Source organism: Syngnathus floridae, chromosome 8, assembly GCF_059516105.1.
Source record: "Syngnathus floridae isolate MCC-2025c chromosome 8, RoL_Sflo_1.0, whole genome shotgun sequence".
Taxonomy (NCBI): Eukaryota; Metazoa; Chordata; class Actinopteri; order Syngnathiformes; family Syngnathidae; genus Syngnathus; species Syngnathus floridae.
In genome coordinates, this window is record NC_142420.1 from 8,323,760 (window position 1) to 8,344,728 (window position 20,969).

The following is a 20,969-nucleotide window of genomic DNA, read 5'->3' on the forward strand; positions in this document are numbered from 1 at the left end:
TAGTGGCTTCACATGATCATTACAGTATTTTTGATTGGTGTTAGGATTATGAGGGGGGTTCCTTTGAAAAAAAAAAAAAAAAACTCCCCTGACCTAGAAAGCTGGAGAACCCCTGCACCGTTATCTTTCTAAAGAGAGTAGTGTGTTGAGTTTGTTCGTGCGTGTGCGCTCAGTGATTAGTGCTTACGTGTGGAGATAAAATCTACTTTGAAACCCTAACCCTAGTATGAAACCCTACTTTGAAGCCCTAACCCTAGTATGAAAGGCTACTTTGAAGTCCTACAACTAGCTTTAAACCCTACTTTGAAACCCTAACCCTAGTATGAAAGCCTAGCTTTAAACCCTAGTTTGAAACCCTAACTCTCGGGCCGCGTTCCAATATGTTTTCCAAGTGACCCTCGTTAAACGCACCTGCGGGAAAAGTTTTGGTGCTTTTCACGTTCGGCAGGAGCTAAAACTTTTCACGCAGGTGCACTTAACGAGGGAATCTTGGAAAACATGTTGGAACGCGGCCCCGAGGACCGGCGCGCGACATCTGTGCTTCAAACCCTACTTTGAAAGCCTAACTCGAGTATGAAATCCTTCTTTGAAACCCTAACCCTAACGAGATGCACACGGCATTTGCATGGAAGGCGTGTGCGCCCGTCGGTGGGTTTGTGTGTCTTTGTCTTTCTAGGGAATTGACTCTCCACGCAAGATGCACATGCCCGTCAAAATAACGGTTGTTATGGTAACGGCGTTTGCGGCGACAGATGTGTCGGTGGCAATCAGGAGAGGACAAAATAGCACAGGGGACGCACGGATATGGGGAATTGTCAGCGCGTTAGATAAGTGAATAAAAACACAATAAAAAAGCGTCCGAATGTATACAGCCGGTGAACACATTCATCCAAACAAAAAGGAAAGATTTAATGTCTTAATTACCCCCCTAAAAAAGTGTGCTGAGTTGCATTGTCATTCTAATGCATTTGGAGAAAGAGACTTAATTAAAGATAAATGTCACGATATCAACCGAGTACTCCCTGTTGCAAAGAATTAAAATTCTGAGCGTGACAAAAGCTTGCCGCCGTATTAGAGTGCTTTGGGACGTTTTGATAGATGGGTAAATACCAGTAAAGTCATACAGAAGATGCCTTCCAAATGCTGCAAGCGCCTTCTTCAGGTTACACGTCCTGATAGAAGTAAGTTGATGCCCAATTGTTTTCATTGTTGTCGCACAACTACATGACAGATTAATTAAGAGGAGTTGCTGCTAAAGGCGGGCATAATGTTGAATTGAAAATGGTCAATTAACAATTGTGGTCTATGTGTGTGAGTTCTCCTGTGAATAATGAGATGTTTTATTGAACCTGGCACATCACATGACCATCTCACCTGGCACTGACACACACACGCACGTCCATCTATCCCCATATGCAAGAGCATCCATCCATCCATCCATCCATCCATCCATCCATCCATCCATCCATCCATCCATCCATCCATCCATCCATCCATCCATCCATCGAAATTCTACCCAATTTTGAAACCCTACTTCAAAACTCCTCAGTCCGACTTTTAATCAATCTTTTCACTTTTCTGACCTAAACAGCTGAAAAACTCACCTCACATATTGCCGCCAAAAAGGAAGCGAGGTCACTCTAGCGGTTTTGAACCTTCTATAGACCTTTATGCAGTGTGTAAAACATAGTGTAGATAACAAAGTTGAATTTCATCTTAATACCACTAACTTAACTAGCAGTCTCGAAAAAATAAATCCACAGCATCTCTGTGCATGCTTAAGCAATCACGACCTGGCACAAGGTCCATGTACGACAATCCATTATTCATTTAAGAGGGTGTGTGGAAGTGTGTGTCACCCATCTGCTGAGGGGGGCAGTCCTGTCTGACTTATTGAGCCATATCCTGCTTTGGCTCTGCTTAATAATGCCCCCTACTTGCAAGGGGCTATCAGTCAAGTTGCAATCACTTCCCTCCGAATGGAAGGCAATGTGACAGCAGCCTCTCTTCTCACTTTCATCAGCCAGCCAGCTAGGAAAGGTGAAGCACTATCGAAAGCAACATGTCATGCGTACTCGAAGCTCTTTTATTCAACTTTTGCGAGCGGGCACTTTATTTTCATTTTCTTGAAACACTAATCTTGAAGAATGGATCAGTTCATAGACATGAGCAGATGTTACTCTTGATCATAGTGACGTTAGTCTACTTACCATGCAGCAACATTACACTTTACAGGTGCTGCTTGGAGAGCGGACATTATGCATCACAGGAGAATGACATTGGCTTGAAATGTGCACATAATCAACTACAGGATGTGGATGGTCATGACCTCAAAACAGGTTAATTTGAAAGCTGCTAAACTTCTGGGAGGACGACACGGTGGCGTGGATGAAACTTCTGAGTGAGGAACAACAAGACTTTGCTGCCATCTAGTGGCAGGTTGGGTTAAGTATACCTGTGATGACTTTTTACACATCTGCTTAAAATGGCCTATGTTAACCAATAGATTGATGTTTGTTCATTGAAATGTTCTAGAAACTTTATTTATTATTTATATTCCCAAACCAAATTTTAAAAAAGTGATTACTGCTCATCAGCTAAGCTTTACTCAAATGTAATAAACTACTAAATTACAACAGGCCTTTTTATCCATTTTGTTTCCTACAGTTTTATTGACTTCAATACTGTTATTGTCGTTTGTGAATACGCTAGCAAAATCGCCACAGACAGATGACAAACATATTGCGCATCGACAGCCGACTGAATACATCGCCTGTGACCTAATCGCACACTTGGAAATGTAATATGTGAACACTGAACGGCTGCATAAATAACTGCACGAATTAGGACACCAGTCAACTTCCCTTATAAACTACACCGTCACAATGAAGAGAGGGGTAGTAAAATAAAAACACTAATTAAGAATCAATGTGATATACCGTACACACATTAAGTCATTAATATAGTCCAAAAATATAGAATTAGATCTTCAATTCACAGGTATAAAATTACATTTAAGATATTTGTGACGTAAAACAATCAGCAATGGAATATGGAGGCATGGGGGGCGGGCGTGCGCATTTTCACAATTGAAAGGTTGAGTATCTACAAGAGGGCAACGTCGTAGCTAAACAACATGAACAAGCCAGAGCCATAGTTGAGAATTCAGTTGAAAAAGCAAGATAAACTGACCTGTCTTTTGATAATTTGGTGTGAAAAGAAGGACCGTATCAAATTGTGACATTAATATAATGCTCCTTTTCTCTACTAAATTGTCATGCATATCTTGCAATTTGCTATCTAAAACTCTGGCATGCCCTCTGAGCACTGGTGACATTTTATAGCTCAACACAACGGGTGAATTACATTCCTCGTTCCAAAAAATAATAATGATAAAATGAAGAAATCAACCATAAAACAGCCAATGTTCCAAAAAAAGAAGCTCCAAGTGGAAATTATGGACAGGATCACATTCAGTCAAAATAATAAAACCTCACATTGTTGGGTTGGTAGGATTAATCATAAAGGGTCAAACAAGTGATCAATTTTGATACTACAATGTGCAAAAAACACGTGATATATTAAAAGAAGAAAAAAAAAAAAAAAACTCATTAAAAAAAATCTGGTGTGATCCATGGCAGTGTCAAATGCTCCGGTAGCGCAAAAGTAATCCAGTGTCTCTTGGGAGAAATGACCACAAAAAAAAAAAAAAAATCTATCCAGTGGCCGAAAAGGGGCTTTTAGATAAAAAGATAAAAAAAAAAATTGGCTGCTCAAGGAATGTAATGAATCATATTTCAATATATCAAGAGTCTCGTTGTTATTATCTCTTCAAATAATTGTCTTATATCGATTTCCAGTGTACAGCTCCGACAGTGGACATCCAGTGGAATGGCTTACATGAAAATAAAGATGGCGCCCAAAAAAAAAGTCAGACCATTTTTGCTTATCAGGGTCAAAATGGATGGAACCAGTCGCTATTTGGATGAAGGACTACAGTGGGGCCGGAAATTAAAACTGAACCTGATTACGATGGTGACGCTTTCTCTCCTAGTCCTGTCAGAAAACTGCATGCTGTGTTGCTGCCCCGACTCGTTTGTAGGGATTAGAGCTCAGTGGTCAGGAGGCCTCTGAGTGTGGCTCCATCCTCTGAGGCTGCCTGCTGATCCGTAATGCTGCAAGGCAGACAAAAAAAAATAATAATAAGAACACAAGATTGGTTGGACATTTTTGCGACAGGACAAATACTAATGGATGCTTTGAATCGGTCATGAAATGCACATAAGAGTAGAAATCATCTCATGGGAATGCTCTGAAGCACATTCCATCAAGTTTCAGCTTCGTCGACAGGGGGCAGCAAAGGCTCAAAAACTACTTTGAGAAATAGCTCAGCCCATGTGGTGTATGTCCTGCAAAGACCCGGCTTTACCTCATGGAGTTGCTGTGAAGTGTGCGAGCGGGGTGAGAGAGGGCTGAGGTGAGAGCGGCTCCCCCATCCGCGGGGGGAAGAGCAGCGACCTTAGCGGGAGGCTCAAGGTCGAGCAGGCCGTTAGTAAAGATACCGGGAGGCTGCATTAGAAGGGGATGGTGGGGAGAAGGAAGGTGGTCAGCATCTAATCCCAACAAGTCAAGGCGCTCTAGGACAGACAAGAAGCACATCCAAATAGGAGAAAAAAGAAAATGAATGTTCACTCACGGCGGCGGTAGGAATGATCCAGCGAGGGGTGATGGGCGCTTTCGGTGGCTGCACAGGGGGCAACTGCAAAACAAGAAGAAACTTGCTTGTTTTCGGAGCAAATATCAAATACTGAAACAAATGCACAAACATCTGACTAAGCGTGACAATATTGAGGTCCGGACAGTCCGTGCTTGAGGAGAAGGGAGTTTGGCTACATAGCAGGTGTGTTTTCAGACGACTTATTTCCCTCCAGGGGCTTGAACATCATATCACCCCCTTCAGAGCTTCAAGAGAAGAAAGATTCAGGAGGAAAAGGTTTTATCATTCCCAGCTGGAAAGCGAGTGCTTAGTAAAAAATTTGTTTGGGCTTTTCCTGCTAATGTCTGATAACCAGTCCAATATTGCACATGCAGTCCTTTTGGTATTTTTGACGCCTCAAGGGCAGTACGGTGGGCAAGTGGTTAGCACATTTGCCTCACAGTTCTAAGATGAAGAGTCGCAAGCTCAGTTCCGACCTTCCTGGTTTGTCCACAACTAATAGAAATTTCAATTCCTCGATATGCTACATAAATAGAGGATGCTATATTCAAAAGAATACATAATGCATATAGTAACAGAGATCATCCAAGCAACTTCTGATCCAAGCATTTCGTTCAGCAACTCTTTTTTAGGGGTGGGTGCATCAAAAAGAATTTCAACACAGGATATTATTTTCCTCTTCTTATCCTTTTGCTCTTCCAATAATTCACAGAAGTGAGGCCTTGGGGAAAGTCTCCCTTGGACTGCTGTTAGAGATCCCTGGAGGTAGCATGTTAAGGCCGCTTCTATGAAACTATGATCTAGCGATAGCATCAGAGGCCTGAACATGAGTTCAAAAGAACATCACAAGCAGATGGAGCTGTTTGATGATAACGTTCAGATGTTCTTTTAGTTAGCACTCGTCTGGGTTTAAAAGTGTTTCGCCCTTCCTGTGTGGAGTTTGCATCGTCTTTGCGCTTGCATAGGAACTGCGGCCAAATGCATCTTTAACCAGGTCCCATAACCACTGCTGAAAAAAAGCGTGCACCATCGAAATTAAAAAATAACACTTACAGCGGGGATCGGGTCAGTGAAGTCAATCAAATTATCAGGCAGTGGCAGTGGTGCGGTCGTGTTAGGAACGTCAACTTCCTCTGCTTTAACCTGTAAAGTGGCACGAACACTTTAGCACACCTTGGAAGCAGCATTGAAAGACAAAAGCTGCAATGAGCTCGGGGGGGGGAAAAAAAAAAAAAGACCTGAACGACTTTGAGTGCGGTGCTTTCCACAACGTTGGGTGGAGGAGGGTTTGAATCTTCAGCTAACCTTTCAGCACTGAGGAACAAAACAAATGAAAAATGCAATGAAAGACCATTTTCTAACAGACCAAAAGGTTCTTCAAGTTTTGTTTTTTTCTATCTATTCAACTCCCAACCAGACAGATGGACACAAACCTGGGAGCGCCCTGCTGGCCTGTAACAATTTTTTTTAAACCTAAAACACTTTCAAGCAACTCAATTGAGGAGGCCAAAAAACCTCTTCCTTTAAATGTCTGTCAAAGATTCACACCGACCTGGTGCCTGCTGATGACACCATTGAAGAAGACTTGAGGAGCTCCCAAGAGTCTTGGATGTCAGGGCGACTGCTAACGGACAGAGACGAGTTACTGCCCATGCGGCCGGTGCGCGACTTCAACCTAGCAACAGACGGAACACATTCTAAGTTTCTGGCACAGAATTGGAGATGGATGACTGAGTTGAATCAAAGTGTCTTTGAACAACTGAACAACGCTGCGTTATAGTTACACAACTTTACAACAAACAAATAAAGTTTGTTAGGTGCCCTAGTCTGAAAATGTGACAGTGAGCGAGTGTTTCTACCCTTCCATCTACTTTTCATAATGACCTCATCCTCATAATTTTCCTTAAGCAGTCAGATTAAGAAGCAGGATATGCGACAGTAATCAAGCGTTCTTCCATTCAAATACGCGTGTTGATGAGAAAGCAGCCCACTGAGAAAGATGCAGAGGTACAGTAAACCCATACCTGGAGGTTTCCTGCAGATTACAGTTTTTATCTCCCATTGTTGTGACATGTTCCTCCAAACTAACCTAAAGAGAAAAAAAACCACATTAAAAAATCTACACAGTATAGTATGTGATCAATGAAAGGTAGACAACCAGTCTGGGGTATGCTTGGCCCTAATTTACAATCCCTTTAGAAAATGGGTGATATGGTTGGACATCTATCCCATTATTAATTACAGTTCATCACCTTGAGCGTTGCGGCCTCAGCTTGCGCTTTGAGGATGTTACTCTTCAGGTCGTCTGGGGCACGCAGTGGTGTGACAACTGGGCTACTTCCTGCACTGTTCAGATAGCATTTCTCTTTGAGCTTCACAATGTCCTCCTTTTGATGGACGTTGGGTAAAAGAAGAAGAGAGAGGAACATCATCACTGATTTGATTTCATTTTTAGCTTTTTGAGCTTACCACAACAGAATTAGCACCCACCTGGTTATTCATGACCATATTGATGTTGACATTGTTCTTGGCTAAGAGTGGACTGCTCTCCAACTCCAGTTGTTTGAGACGCGCTGCTGTTTCTGCATGAAGGGGAGGGGGGGGCTGTTAACTCGAAACTGGTGTCAGCTTACCAGCACAATACATTCAATCATGACTTTACAATCAGCTTACATATATGTTATAACAGTGCGTGTGTTTGTTTATTCATCGACTGACCAGTGAGGCTGACTAATTCTTCGCCAGAGGCACCAGGAGGAGAGTAGGCTATACTCGGACCCGCCTCTTCGACGGCCTTTGTGGCGGGAGCCGCAGGAGTTCTTAGGACATCATCAATGCACGTCTCGATTAGGTCACCAGCCAGGGGTAAACTATAGACAAAGCAGATGGGAGGGGGAGAAATGAAATCAATTTTGATGCCCTTTGAAAATACAAGACGTGCTCGAAAATGTTACGTGATATCTGTAGTACAGCCAAAAGTAAAACGGGATTCAGCATTTGGACAACTTACCGACGATATCCACACACAAAAAAAATCTGCAAATGAGCAAATGGTGTGTAATGAAATTTTAAAACAACCAACAAGTAGATAAATTAAACTAAGAATCAAATTGGCAGATATGTGGTTACATAGTGTTAAAAGTAACAGTGTTTATTCTCTCGAAATTATACGTGCATGTTATTCAGAAAGATAAACAACTTTGGTCCAAGTTGTAAGTATTCACGGTGAACAACAGTTTCATCAACACTTCACAAATCACGTCATCGTCTGTTTCAAGAGAAACTTAACATTCACGAGAAAAATATTGCTTATGTGAAAATTAAAGGGTACAATCACTTCAATCACATATTGTCAATAAATTATGCTTGTTCGATTTTCTTCATGGAGTCTGATAGGACGGGATTACTGATATATCGTCAGTCATAAAGTTATAGACTACATTTAAATACAGTAATCAGGTAAAAAAAAACATTTGAATATGCATCTCAATTAGAGATTGATTTGACTTCAAATATTTTGTTGAATGGTTGAGAACTCCCAAGTGGAACACAAAAAACAAACTATATCGACTTCAGATTTCACAAGGAACATATTCAAAGGTTATCTGGATACCTCTATGTCATTTTTAGTGATGAACATCATATATTTTGTTTTAACTAAATATGCTGATGTTACTTAGAATTTCTATCCATCAAAAAAAGCACACACAAAAAAACTTTTGAAATATTAACCACAAGGAGTAATAGGAAATAGAGTTGAATGATGGCATCTCAGCACAACATTTTGTGACCTCGTGGCTTTCAAATTCCTGAACCCGACACCGATACCAGATCAGTTGAGAGATTGTGGAAAATGAGACAAGAAAGGCCTGACTAGATGAAAGACAGAAGATTCCGAGAGGTTGAAATGTTCAGACTGTTTGGCCGGTCATGCCTCACACAGTAATGATCAATCGATCCGCCTCATATAACCAGCGCCAGCGTGATAATTGATATTCGAGCAATGCATGACACTATATGAGAGCAACTAAGACAGTAAGATTTCAGTGAGCAACACATTTCAAGCTTTTAGAAAGCCTTATTTGTTTTCACAAACTCATCTGAAAAAGGCACACAAAAAAATGCTATTTCAAATCCCAATGGTGATTGGAAAACATGGGTGGCATGAGACCTTTAACATAGTGCAAGTAGCAGTAGTAAGTACAGGTATTGTGTGCATATTTTTGTCTATAGTGTACTTTTTAAATAAGGAAGGTATGGAAGGGTTGAAGAATATCTCAATGAGTGCAGTATTTTCAGAATGAGACTTCAAAATGTGAACTCAGTCGGGAGTAAGGCAGCCTGGGCACCTCTAGCTGAGGCAAAAACAGTCCAATGAGGTATAAAATAAGATAGCCACTTTAGGGAACCTACCACAAAAAAAAAAAAAAAAAAAAAAAAACTCATCAAAAGCTATGTGAAATGTTTGAAACCTCAAGGCATTAATACATTGATGGCCATGCAGCTCAGTCTCTGCCACAGTTTTTACGAGGAAATCACTGCAGAGGCGAGCGCGCGCAGTCCAATTCATGCCAAGATGAGATGACTGTCCGGTGCTGGGTTCTGCCCAGCTCCTTGTGAGGAGCTTTGATGAAATACGAGCGAGTAGGATGCAGGGGGAAGGACACCTGAGGAGATTAAGGTGGGTGACAAGGACAAATATGAGGAGGGGGGGCACACAGGAAGGGAGTAATGAGAGGTGAGGTAATGGCATGTCGATGAGGAAGCAATAGAGAACAATGAAGAAGGGATCAAGGAGAAGGAAGTCATGTCATTACAAATGACTCATCCAAAGAGAGCAGCAGCCGGAAGATGAAGCAGCAGATTCCATGAATGGAAAAGATTCATATAGATTGATATGCATACTGGAGTCAGCCATTGACTACACACGGCAGTGGCCGTTTCTACTTCATTGAATTGATGCCCAAGAAAAGCCTCCCACAGTCACCTACGGTTAATGAGTTGCCATTACATGCTAATCAAAAGAATCAAAGCGGCGTAATCACAAGAGACAATTCCACCTTTAGAGCGACATTTTCAAAAGGTAAAAAATCATTAAAAGCCCCCACGCAACGCAGTTATTCATAGGTTATGAGAGCTGTAGCAACACCACCAACAAAGAGGACACTTAAGGTAGCATCTTACCTACCTGACCTTCCATATTAGGCCTTTCCTCAGTACATGTTAATACTGGAACACAGAGGGGAACACATGCATTTGCCTGCTCAATCTTTGTTTTGCACACACTCTTTTCATGAGTAAGAACCAGAGAAGACACACAGACAATTTGTGCCTCTCTGCACAGCCCTTTGGACAGATTCAGCCAAGCCAGCTCTTCAACACAATGCTAAAAAAAATAAAAATAAATAAAAAAAAAAACCCACCTTCTCTTTTCCCCTCCAGGACTCCTGGGCAGAGGCTCTATTTCCAATGGGCCACAAACAGAAGCAGGCGCAGCAACGTTCACAACCGGCACACCCGACCAGGCGCCTCGACCAGCGGAAACCTTGTGAAGGAGGGGAACAAAAACATATTTTTCAAAAGTGCTGCTTTGATTTTATATTAGCAGTGACTTGAAGAAGTGAAGTTGCAGCCCTCACATGCTTGTCTTTGCTGGAGTTCAATCCGTTGCCCGATGAAAGAACCCTGAGCAAAGAGAGACATTTACATTCCAATCTACATAAATAATTCAGCCAGCCCTTAGAGATCCATCTCTAATATTTACACCCTCTTCTAGCACTAAAGAGCTTCAAAGACGTCATGAGAAAACATTGAGGCGAGAAGACTATATTAGCTCACATGAACTGAACCATATTTAGCATTTACACGCCAGATCATAAGCTGTTACAGTGACAAGCTGGTACAGCCCATTAAACCTGATGACATTTAAGTCATAAGTAGTCTGATTTAACAAGTCAATCAATAACTTAAATAGGTGACGCCATTTCTTCAGGTCACCCGTAAATTCTAAAACAAAAGACTACTTGGATGATAATCCAGCCAGGCATGCGCCACAATGTGTGTCAAATATGAGTCACTGCTCTCTGAGTAACGGACTACCACTTGAAGTTAGATATGAATGATATGACAACAATTATTCCACGCAAAAAAACATGTTATAATTGTAACAGCGACATTTCCATTTTGAGATCAAAATCACAAAAAAGTAAGAAAACTCACTCCTGAGGATTGAAGTGTCCTGCAAAACAAACAGAAAATATGGTCAACTTTTTGGCCAGGTGAAATCTGAAAGTGACGAATGGAAGGCGGTGACAAAGATACAAAGAAAGATATTTCTGAAATAATTTTTAAAAACAAGAATCGGGATATTCTTAAACCCACACAGACACTTTTTATAGCAGTCAACATTCAGTTCATCTACTGTATAACTAAGAAAATCCTGAATACATTCTAAATTGACCACCCAATTTTGTTTTCAAAAATCATTGAAGATGTCAACTGTACAGTCATTCCAACTCGGGAAAAAAAAAAAGGTCAAATACGGTCAATCATTAACAGTCCTGCGTTGACATTTCTGCCCAGTGACGAGTATGTGTTAACTTGTAACTACCACCACTCTCAAAAAAAAAAAAAGGGTCCGTCATCATCATCAAGTGTGGCTGTCTATGATGTGAGAGATTTGGAGGAGTACATTCACGGTGTTCACTGGTCTACAAAACTGTTTTGGTCCGTAACGCAACACAGCACTTGACTGCAGCACTCACCTCTGTTCTGCATCGTTCTTCTAGAATAGCGACGACTAGGCCTCCTCTCAAAGGAGGCTGAGCGGCGGGCTTTATTGGATTTTGTTGTCTGGTACTCTGTGTTTCCACTGGTCACACACACAAACACAACATTTTCACTTAGCAGAGCAGAAAAGCGTCACCCTCCACTTAGTCTTAATCGTCAGACTAAAACACTGAATGCGCTTTTCCTGACAACACTTCATAATTGTACATACACAAATGACCCCGGTTGAACTCTGAACCCATTTGAGCGAGAACTCTCCAGTACCAACAAACTCGCCACTAAAGCAAACATGACTGCCAGTGCTTATCTGGCTGGGTAATGTTTAAACACTCACGCACAAACGCACACACACTAAGTATAGGGCCTCCGCAGTAAGATGACAGCATAATTATAAAGTACGTTATGCGTGTTACCTGTATCTAAAGCGTGAGCCCATGCGGATGAAGCCGGAGCGCGCCGAGTTCTTTTGTACCGGCCCCCTCAGCCGGAAGAAGGCGTGATGTTCTACGGCACACTTCCAGAGGTGCTTACAGGCCTTCGGGTGCTCCATTCTGAAGACAAAGGTGTGCTCCTGCTCTTTGCCCTAAAGAGGATGGATTACATTTCAGCGGTAACAAAGAGGAAGCGTGTCTGTGTAGAAATCCTGATAAGCAGTCATTATTCCTTGACGACAAAAACAACCAGTACGTGTTATACTATTTTATATAAATCTACACTCCATAGTGATTGAATTGTAGGTAGATAGCTAACTTCAATATGACTCTGATAGCGTTGACAATTATTTAGCTTATTTATTAATAATGAACGCAAACTTGCATCATATTCAATGTGCTTCAGCTGCAGTTAAAATTTACAACGGGTGCTTTATGTATATTTGCGGGTTTGATTTCATATATATTTTTGAACAACATTAGAAAGTGACCTCATAAAGCTTTTCAGGAACTAAGCAATCTCAGCCAAGCCACTGTGCAGTCTACATTGAGTTGCATATTTACAGCCAGACTGATAAAAGAGGCCGTGCACGTTCATTACTCAACCCTATCATCACGCTGAGCGACTTCTTGGTCAAATCTGCACTTTACTTTAGGAAGGAGCCATTGAAGGATGTCTTGTAAAAGAACATAGAGAAATACACAATTTTCCCGCAGAGACAATAGACACACTAGTTACAAGTGTTTCAGACAATCACAAAAAAAAACCTGACCAGCGCTGCAGCGCCTATGAATTGTCTCTAAAAACAATTATTAATTGACACCTCCTTAGACCATTGTCAGCTAGCGTGCACTTAGGGTGCCACCACATTTAGTTCATTACTGAGTGTCCAAGCATGGGTAAATACATGCACTGACCGGGAAATGATACATTATTCAACTGTCAGGAGGGTGTACTGTGTGTGTGTGCGTGTGTGTTGGGGACCGTGGATAATGCATACCAGAAATACCAGAGAGGAGGCTTCTTTATTAACCTCCCACACGGACCTCCAGGATGGACATAAACAAGCTCTGCTGCTCCCACATATACACTTGCCTCTGGGCAACCTAACAACAAGTCCACTTTCATTTTTATTTTGGGACAGGGGGGCCCAACGGAGTACTACATTATTCTTCTTTTATTAGGAAACAAAGCTCTGTATTTATTTTTTTTCTCATGTGAGGCGACTGCCAACAGACGTAAGTGGTTTTCAGGGGCGCCGCAAATATGACGACTAATATTACCCACTGAGAAGACGTAAAATGATTCCATAAAGCCCTGAAGATAAAACGACCAAATAGAATGATTATGATTACAGTAGGTGCAGTATGCGAGAAGCACTGATACTGCATAATTTAAGAGAAAATGAAAACTGCAGGGCACGTATGACTGAAATCTGAAGAGGGAAAAAATTCATATCTGTCAAGGGTTGCTCCCCAATCACTCCAGGCTGATAGGAACACACACACACACATACACACACTCAAGTTATATCCCACATTTTACACTTTGACTTTGAACATTTTGCCCCCTGGGAATTATTTTAATGCGTGTGCATAGTCACCTGGTCATCATCCTCCACAACCACCAGAGTCAGCTTGCTCTTTTTAAAATCCAAGCGAGTGATCTTGGGCCTACAAACAAAATAAGCAAAATGTATAAATAAGAGGTAGGGTTAAAAAATTAAAAATAAAAAAAAATCACATCTGAGTCATTTAACCAAACAGGCCAACAAATTGGGTCAGTCAAGCATACCAGAAAAAGAGGCCAATCTTGGTTTGTCCCTCAAACACCAAAACACCGGTTGGCGTCAATCCCAGACTGTATTCGTTCCCATCTCGTGCCTGCATGTTGAAAGAAGGATGGTGGAAGAAAGGACCGGAGAGGAGAATATACAGGTGTCACTTACCTGAACCATATGCATGTCCACACCATACATTTCCAACCATTTTGCTTTATTCAAGTAGTTGATTTCAGCTTGTGCTGGTGTTTGACCTCTGAGGGTATAAAAAATGGAATTATAAATTAGCTACAGAAACAAATAGCCACTTAATAGTAACACGATGAAGGTCTACATGGTGGGCAAAAAGAGAAAGCGCCAAATAGCTTAGCACTGAAGTTAAAGAACCCAACCTGCACTCCTTCCATCCATTGTATATAGCCAGCTCCACATCCTCAGTCTGTTCAGGGATAAATCTGAATTCTGATACAAGGTCCAGATTGTGTTCTAGTGGGTCACAGTCACCTAGTTCCGCTGGGGGGGAAAAAAACAAAACAATCATTGGTTTGTGTGTTTTTTTTGTAGAAAATGGAAATAGCCATACATTGCACAAAGATGGTCACGTTAAAGTTGACTACATTTTGAATATCAGGATCTCTTCTTTGACAGGGAGTAAAGCCTTGACATAGAAGCGACGGGGTGGAAAAAAAAAAAATCCATCTTTTAAGAGAATGCTAAAAGGAAAACGCTCAACAGGAAGCGGGGAAAAGAAAAAAAAAAGCAGAGAGAGGGTTCTGGATTAGGAGGCCACTGAAGAGGATGGCACACTAATGAGCTGGCATTTAGCCTCCAGTGACTCTGGAAGTGTGTGTGTTGCTTACAAAGTTCCCTCATCTCTCGTATTCACACAAAAAGCTGAACAACACAGTGCATATGGAAAATGGCTTTTTTTTTTTTTTTGAAATTTGAGAGCAAGACGAATCATTTGAAAACTTAATGTAACCTATAACCTGTACAACTTTGTTCCAAGCCCTCTTTGAGAGGGGAAATAAAAACACATGTTTGTTTGAAATTGCACAAGAGTGCACACCCACTCATAAATAAGAATGTGGATATGTTCAGAACGAATCACTTACATAAATCTGTGTTAAATGAGTCAGCAAACACCTGGCACAATTGAAAGTGTCTCTGAATAACCACAATTTGGGTCGAGCAGCTCTATTTGTTTTTTTCCAGACATGGTTTGGCTTTCTAACAGAAGCCAGGCAGTTTTGTGCTAACATTGACTTGTTGAGTGTAGTGTGCCCCATGGTCTAATTATTACCTTGGATTTTTTTTGTACCTTCCTCTGGACTGATAGATTTGCTCAATAAGGTCCGTCCAAAGATGCAGAAGCTGACAGCGAATCATAGCTTCTGCTCTTGAATGAGACCATAAAGATATCAGGAAATAAAAGAACTGTATTTGCAAGCACACTTTAATTGGTGCTTGATGTGTTCCGACTTCTGAAAACAAACTGAAAAGCGAGAGTTTCCATATTATCCTGACCATGTCACGAAAAGAAGGGGATTTGGTGACTCACACAACATTGTGCGAGTCACCGAAAGAGAGCGCATTGATCCACTTGAAAAAATGCACTGTGACACCAGTTTAGTCTTGGCAAGATCGCGTTCAAATGACACATAGGGTCATTTATTTTATTTTATTTTTAAAAGCTCTCCAGTTCGAAAATACCAAACGGATTAGTAACGATCCTTAGGACAATATGTGGAAGGGGGTGAAAAGATTTAACCTCCGTGAAAAAATAATATGGAATGTGGGCCAACCTACTGGAAGCAAACAAACTTTTAAGGCTAAAAGCCTAAAACCACGTAAAATGGTTGGCTGGTGGACAAAAGTAGTTTTAAGTCCTGCTTGGCTGACTTACCCTGTAGCGAGAAGGCAGCCAACTCCACTGCTGTTTCAAATGGGCATTCTAGCCTGAAATTATCCACAAACAAATGGGAAAAACGTAAGCACTCAGATAACATGCCACAATCAGAGCAGGGGGGAAAATATCTCCACACAGGAAAATAGCTTACTTTCCACTGAGGATATCTTGCTTCAACTGCAACACAAAAAGGTATCTGAAAGAAGAATAAAATTATGTCGTGAAACAGGGTAGTGATTAATTCAGTTCAATAACATCTGTTACAGGCAGAGGAGCTTGTTCATCCCAAATTTTACAAATTAATTCTAAAAAGTTCATATGTAAACTCACCTGGTAAGCTCCTCGTGCAGGTTGTTTGGCTCGGAGGAGTAGAACTTCACTCTCATGTGAAGGCAGTATGGCGGGCCAACTAAAAGAGGTGAAAAGTGCATAATTCACAAGCGGATGTTATTTTCATTAAAAAAAAAAAAAAGTTTTTGCTTTTGCTCAGAAGTGTGTCAAGGAAAAGAGTTGAAGAGTTGTCTACTTACTTTTCACTTGCTTTTTAATACTTTTTGTAATATCAAGCCAGTGCTGGAACATAAAAAAATAACAATTGGTGAAACAATGTTCCATGTAACAAAAGGTAATGTGCGGTACGTACCGAGTATATCTTACGAGATTGTACACACTTAACTAATGACATGGCAAGAGAGAAGATATATATTAAACTTGACCCAGCCCCCTCCCACACACCCACTTTGCTTTGTTCCACGCTAGACATGCCGACTCTATGAGCCATGAAGGAAGTCAGGCGAAGAAGGGCCGCTGACTATGATGGAGCACATGTAAGTGAGTGAGTGAGTGAAAGAGCGAGGAACTCGGAGCACCGTGGTGTCCTCTCCCCCGCATTCCTCCCTTTTTGCCTTCTCTCCCACTTTTCACAAACTACCTCCCGGCCCTAAATAATGTGTCCTTCCCTCTGTTAAATCTTCCCCCAGTGTTAGTCCTCCTTCCATTTTTATGGCGTTCGCTGGGCATCGGTGCAAAGAGCCACGGTTACCGGCACACCAACAACTTAAAAACAAGTCTTCGTCTGAGCACTAGCTAACTCGCTGAGAGTGCCAGAACCGATCCCTTTAGTCCGGCCAACGACAACATGATGTTGCAGTCAGTTTGATTTTTCGGCTCGACTCCAAAATTCCTCAACTGGCTCTTAAGTGGCTAACTGTTAGCCAGTCTGCGTGTTGAATAAGCAGCTTGTGTATAAATGTGCTCATTAGCTTTATTTTAATACTTTTTTTGTTCTGTAAAATGATTTTACCGGTGGCTGTGTTTGTCTTTGACCACAGTACAAAACAAACCAGCAGTGGTAGGCTACATTGAATTGGCTAACACCAATACTATTATCACTGACATGTTGCTAAGACGACAGACAAAAAAAAAGTCTAACCGGAACTTGTGCCGAGTCCATGAAGCGTAGTCCAAAGTAGTCTTTTTCTACTATGTCCAGATGGTACATGATCTGATCAAACAGCTCCTCACCTTTGGCTTTTTTCTGACAATATCACACAAGAAAAGAAAGAGTAGTTAGATTTTTCAGTGCTCAATTACCTCTTCCAACATGCTGTAAACAAGCCACACAAGTACAGAAATTGCATTTTGTGTCTTTCTTCCCCATTGTGTCCCTTTTGTGTTGGTGTGTTTCACTGAACACAGGTATGAGTAAATCTTCCAAATAGCCTGAATAGGAGTTGCCGTTTCCAGCAAGGCTGTACCAGTTACTGCCTGTGTTTTGCCTGGGACTGGAAGATCTCTCCCTCACATGCAGACACACACGCACACACACATTTGTCTTCCAAACCTCAACTTGAGGCATGGTGACAGTGTTGCCATGGCAATGGGGGTTTAAGTGCCCCAGACACCCTGGAGCTGAGGGAAGTGGGGAAAGTGAACACTCCATGTGATCACCTGACGTTTTATGGCCATTCCAACATAATTTATGATTTAAGACGCAAAAAAAAAACTGTAACTTTATAGAATTATTGCTGCAGCATTTTGTACGCACTGCTTTTTTGCATGCATTAAATCCTATTTGGAATCTGTTTTCAACTGCCCTATGTATCAAATTTAAGGACATGACCTATCATCAGTGACAAAAATTTGTTCACGCACACACAGTTAATAGTGTGCAGCTCCAGGGGGGGGGGGGGGCGGCCCCATGCTAGTTGGCATAGCCGAGGAAGCATAGTGCACCCCTACGGTACCTTCGGGAGGGAGAGAGACGGTGTACAAAGGCCTCATTGTGCACGCGTGTTTGTGTGTGAGCATGTGTGCCATGCTTTGTTACAGTGCTTCAAGTTTTTTGGTTCCGTTCTTTTGCTTAGCCTCGGCATGTCATCACACAAACCGCCGTGAAAGGGGCGTACGTATGTATTCTTTGAGAAAGATCTGCAAGCATCCAGCAAAAATGATGAACTACAAACTGGTTAACGTGACTGTGGGCAGGTAAAAAGAGGCTGGTGATATACGTACCAAAAGTAAAAAGCAAATTGGAGTTTGACCAGTGCCTTGAACCGGATTTTAGTTGAACTTTAAGGTGCCATTATTACTCGTGGAGGAGCTGTAGCTGGGCAAAACGATGCTAAAAATATTTCTTGTAGTATTTGACCATTTATTTTTATGCTAGTACATTGAAATATGACTTTACTCGAAACCGGTCTGCAGTGCAAACAAAGGTACTAACTTTTCTATTCCATTCCAAGTGATTAAAATGTACCAGTTCAAAAAGCAATCAATGCACCATACTAGAAACATGTTGTAGAAAGGAAACATTTGCTGTGAATTGAGAGGGACAAATAAGGAAACAACAAGGACAACCTATTTGAAAGAAGGGTTAAGAGTGACGAGCTGCAAGTGTCATGTGACGTGGTCATGTGATGTTGTCCAGAGAGGATCATGGAATTACAGTTGATCAGCTACTGAAGCATGCATACCCACATGTGAATAAGTTTTAAGGGACACAACACACAGCGCTCAACATTCGCACCCCTCTACTATTTTTAATTTACAATGAGCCATATTTCCATGATCAAAATAAATCACAGATACATTCATGATATTATACTTGACCTCATTCAGATTGCAGGTGCGCTAAAACGTAACTTGAGCGCCTTTTGGTCGAACGAGTGTTGCAGCCGCCCCCCCAGCAAGTCGCCAGCTAATTGGAGTCCGTTTGTTAACGCAGTTTATATAAGTGACAGATTCTGAAAACGATTTTCTATAAATCCCCAAAGGTATGAGGTCACACAGCATCCTGTATGCTATTATGTTGAACTTCAGCACGTTTCCGGTACAACAATGAGATATTCTTACCGGCAGATCGACGCTGACATCGGTCCCATCCAACAAGGACACCCGGCAAGTAATGATGGACTTGGCATCTCCAGCAGCCGGGATGTGCGTTGTAGCGCGTTGGGCTTCCCGTAGCCGCGTTTTTTCTGCATGTTTGCGGATGGAGCGTCGCCCCAGGGTCCTGCGCAGGAAACTCAGCATGCTGGGAGTGGCGGAGGGTCACACTACACCACCTGTATCCCACATAAATGTATTAAACATACAGATGAAGCATACAGAGGAAATGATGTCATGTGACACAGGTGTACAACATAGATGGCCAGGTCAAGTGTTTATGTATGAATGCTACTCAAAGTGTAGTAATTTACTCCTTTAGATTAATTAGTAAGGTGTATTTACAATACATTTGAAATTTGGACTTTGGTGATAAAGGAAGATTTATCACCTATAAATGTAGTGCTCACTATTTTACAAGTAATTCAACTACTTAATGGGACATTTTAAAGGTTAAACAGGAAGCAATAATGTCTTTGGGGTCATCTTTAAGGAGAGGTATATTTGTGATCCTTAAATCAGCATATATGGCACAAAATGAAATTATGTGTTGTATAATTACATAATTTCAGGGAAAAAAACAGTTGAGAAATTATTTAAACAAAGGTGGCTGGCAACGCAATTAAATTTGCTGCTTTTGGGGCTCTGACCTTTGACTTGAACGCTCAAGAACACAAAGTAAATGTTAGGAATCATTAAAAGCTTTATTTAATAGCAAGTTGGAAAGCAAAAAAAAAAAAAAGATTATTAGCTTAATTTCTACCCAACCAGGGGCCTAAAAGTACCTGTAGTAGCGAAGCAACAGGTGTGCGCATTATTATACGTATGAATAATGCCGATGCAATGCCCGCAATTGCAATGCGAGCGCAACAGTTCTGTCGGACAGCCCGGTGATGTGAATGAAGCGCCACTTGAAGCTCTCTTTGGCTGGACCTCAGATACACTTGCCCGGTTGTGGAGACACTTGTGGATTTGGAGAAGGGTTCGGATGAAGAAGCGTGAAATACTTACCGAAGCTCCCCCGTTAAATCCAAAGCACGCCCGCTTGCATTTTAGACAAGCGAAGACCTACATGAAGCATTTTAAGTGTTCGAACTTTGCTTCCTATTTAATTCCGCCTCACGACCCCAGCGCGAGATTTTCCGCTCCCAAGTCCCAGCAAAAAAAAAAGTAGGAGGCAAAGCTTTCCCCGGAAGTGACGCCACGATAAACCCCAAACAACAACGTGATTAGCATTTTTTTTTAAAGAGACATGCACTCTTTTGTTTCATTACATACATAACTTTTTAGTCCTTGCTATTTTATCAAATACGCAAATTTACTTCCAGTCAATACAGAAACTTTGAGATCAAATAATAGAACAATGCACAGGTCCATTTAGTCGTTCAACTCATTAACTGTAATAAATTGATGAATCCTCAGTTTACGACAGCCCACATGACATTTCGAGGTCACAAACAAAAAAGGCACAGCGTTATTGGCGAACAACTTAATGATTTTCATTTGATTGCTCCACTTGAATGGCCCCAAAAGTTTTTCTCCTGCATATATATTTACTTTATTTACTATAGCGTTAATGATCCGACTTACGTACTTCTTCGTAAACCGAGACAGTCAATGTTTTTCAATAATCATAAGCGCCCTCTCCTGGTCAGTTTAAAACAGTGTTTTACTGGGAAAATTCATGTAAAATAGAAATTTAAAGTGCCTCAATGTCTACATGAATGCCAGCTTTTGCTGACATTTCGAGACTGGAACTGGGGCCTTAGTTAAGATAGAATTAATTATGAACAGCTCCACATAGCAGTTTGTGTTAGCGCAAGACTTTCAGGCTTTTGCGATATAGCAAAAAAGTGTCAAGAAAAGCCTACTAGAACATCTGAGTCAAGTCTTGTTTACTTCCCCTTGAAGAGCCCCCAAATCAATTGAGTTTTACATGTTACAGATTTGAAATG

The 20,969-nt window shown here is 41.4% G+C and overlaps 1 protein-coding gene across 2 annotated transcripts; it reads right to left on the reverse strand.

Moving 5' to 3' along the window:
* Window positions 1-2,652: 2,652 nt before the first annotated feature.
* epb41l5 (erythrocyte membrane protein band 4.1 like 5) lies at window positions 2,653-20,196 on the reverse strand. Of its 2 annotated transcripts, XM_088383371.1 has the most exons (26): window positions 20,026-20,196; window positions 18,982-19,193; window positions 17,060-17,164; window positions 16,158-16,200; window positions 15,958-16,036; window positions 15,779-15,823; window positions 15,625-15,677; window positions 14,111-14,231; window positions 13,887-13,974; window positions 13,733-13,821; window positions 13,542-13,611; window positions 11,920-12,089; window positions 11,482-11,588; window positions 10,937-10,955; window positions 10,357-10,402; window positions 10,141-10,262; window positions 7,436-7,587; window positions 7,208-7,299; window positions 6,970-7,104; window positions 6,742-6,806; window positions 6,270-6,392; window positions 5,956-6,031; window positions 5,771-5,860; window positions 4,697-4,759; window positions 4,430-4,569; window positions 2,653-4,175 (listed from the first exon to the last, which is right to left on the reverse strand). In XM_088383371.1, exons 2-26 carry the CDS (start codon window positions 19,159-19,161, stop codon window positions 4,106-4,108), a joined length of 2,343 nt encoding a protein of 780 aa, XP_088239497.1. In that variant the 5' UTR covers window positions 19,162-19,193; window positions 20,026-20,196; the 3' UTR covers window positions 2,653-4,105. The 2 variants fall into 2 exon arrangements, with proteins under 2 accessions (XP_088239497.1, XP_088239498.1); XM_088383372.1 differs by lacking the exon at window positions 4,430-4,569.
* Between the last annotated feature and the right edge of the window lie 773 nt (window positions 20,197-20,969).

What these genes read in the sequence shown, in the direction of transcription:
- epb41l5 (XM_088383371.1), bottom strand. Translation starts at nt 19,161, where the DNA reads ATGCTGAGTTTCCTGCGCAGGACCCTGGGGCGACGCTCCATCCGCAAA. An exon ending in AGAATTAGTCAGCCTCACTG is followed by an intron (nt 7,300 to 7,435) that starts GTCAGTCGATGA and finishes CCCTTCATGCAG; the next exon opens with AAACAGCAGCGCGTCTCAAA. An exon ending in AATCTGCAGGAAACCTCCAG is followed by an intron (nt 6,393 to 6,741) that starts GTATGGGTTTAC and finishes GTCTGTTGCTAG; the next exon opens with GTTGAAGTCGCGCACCGGCC.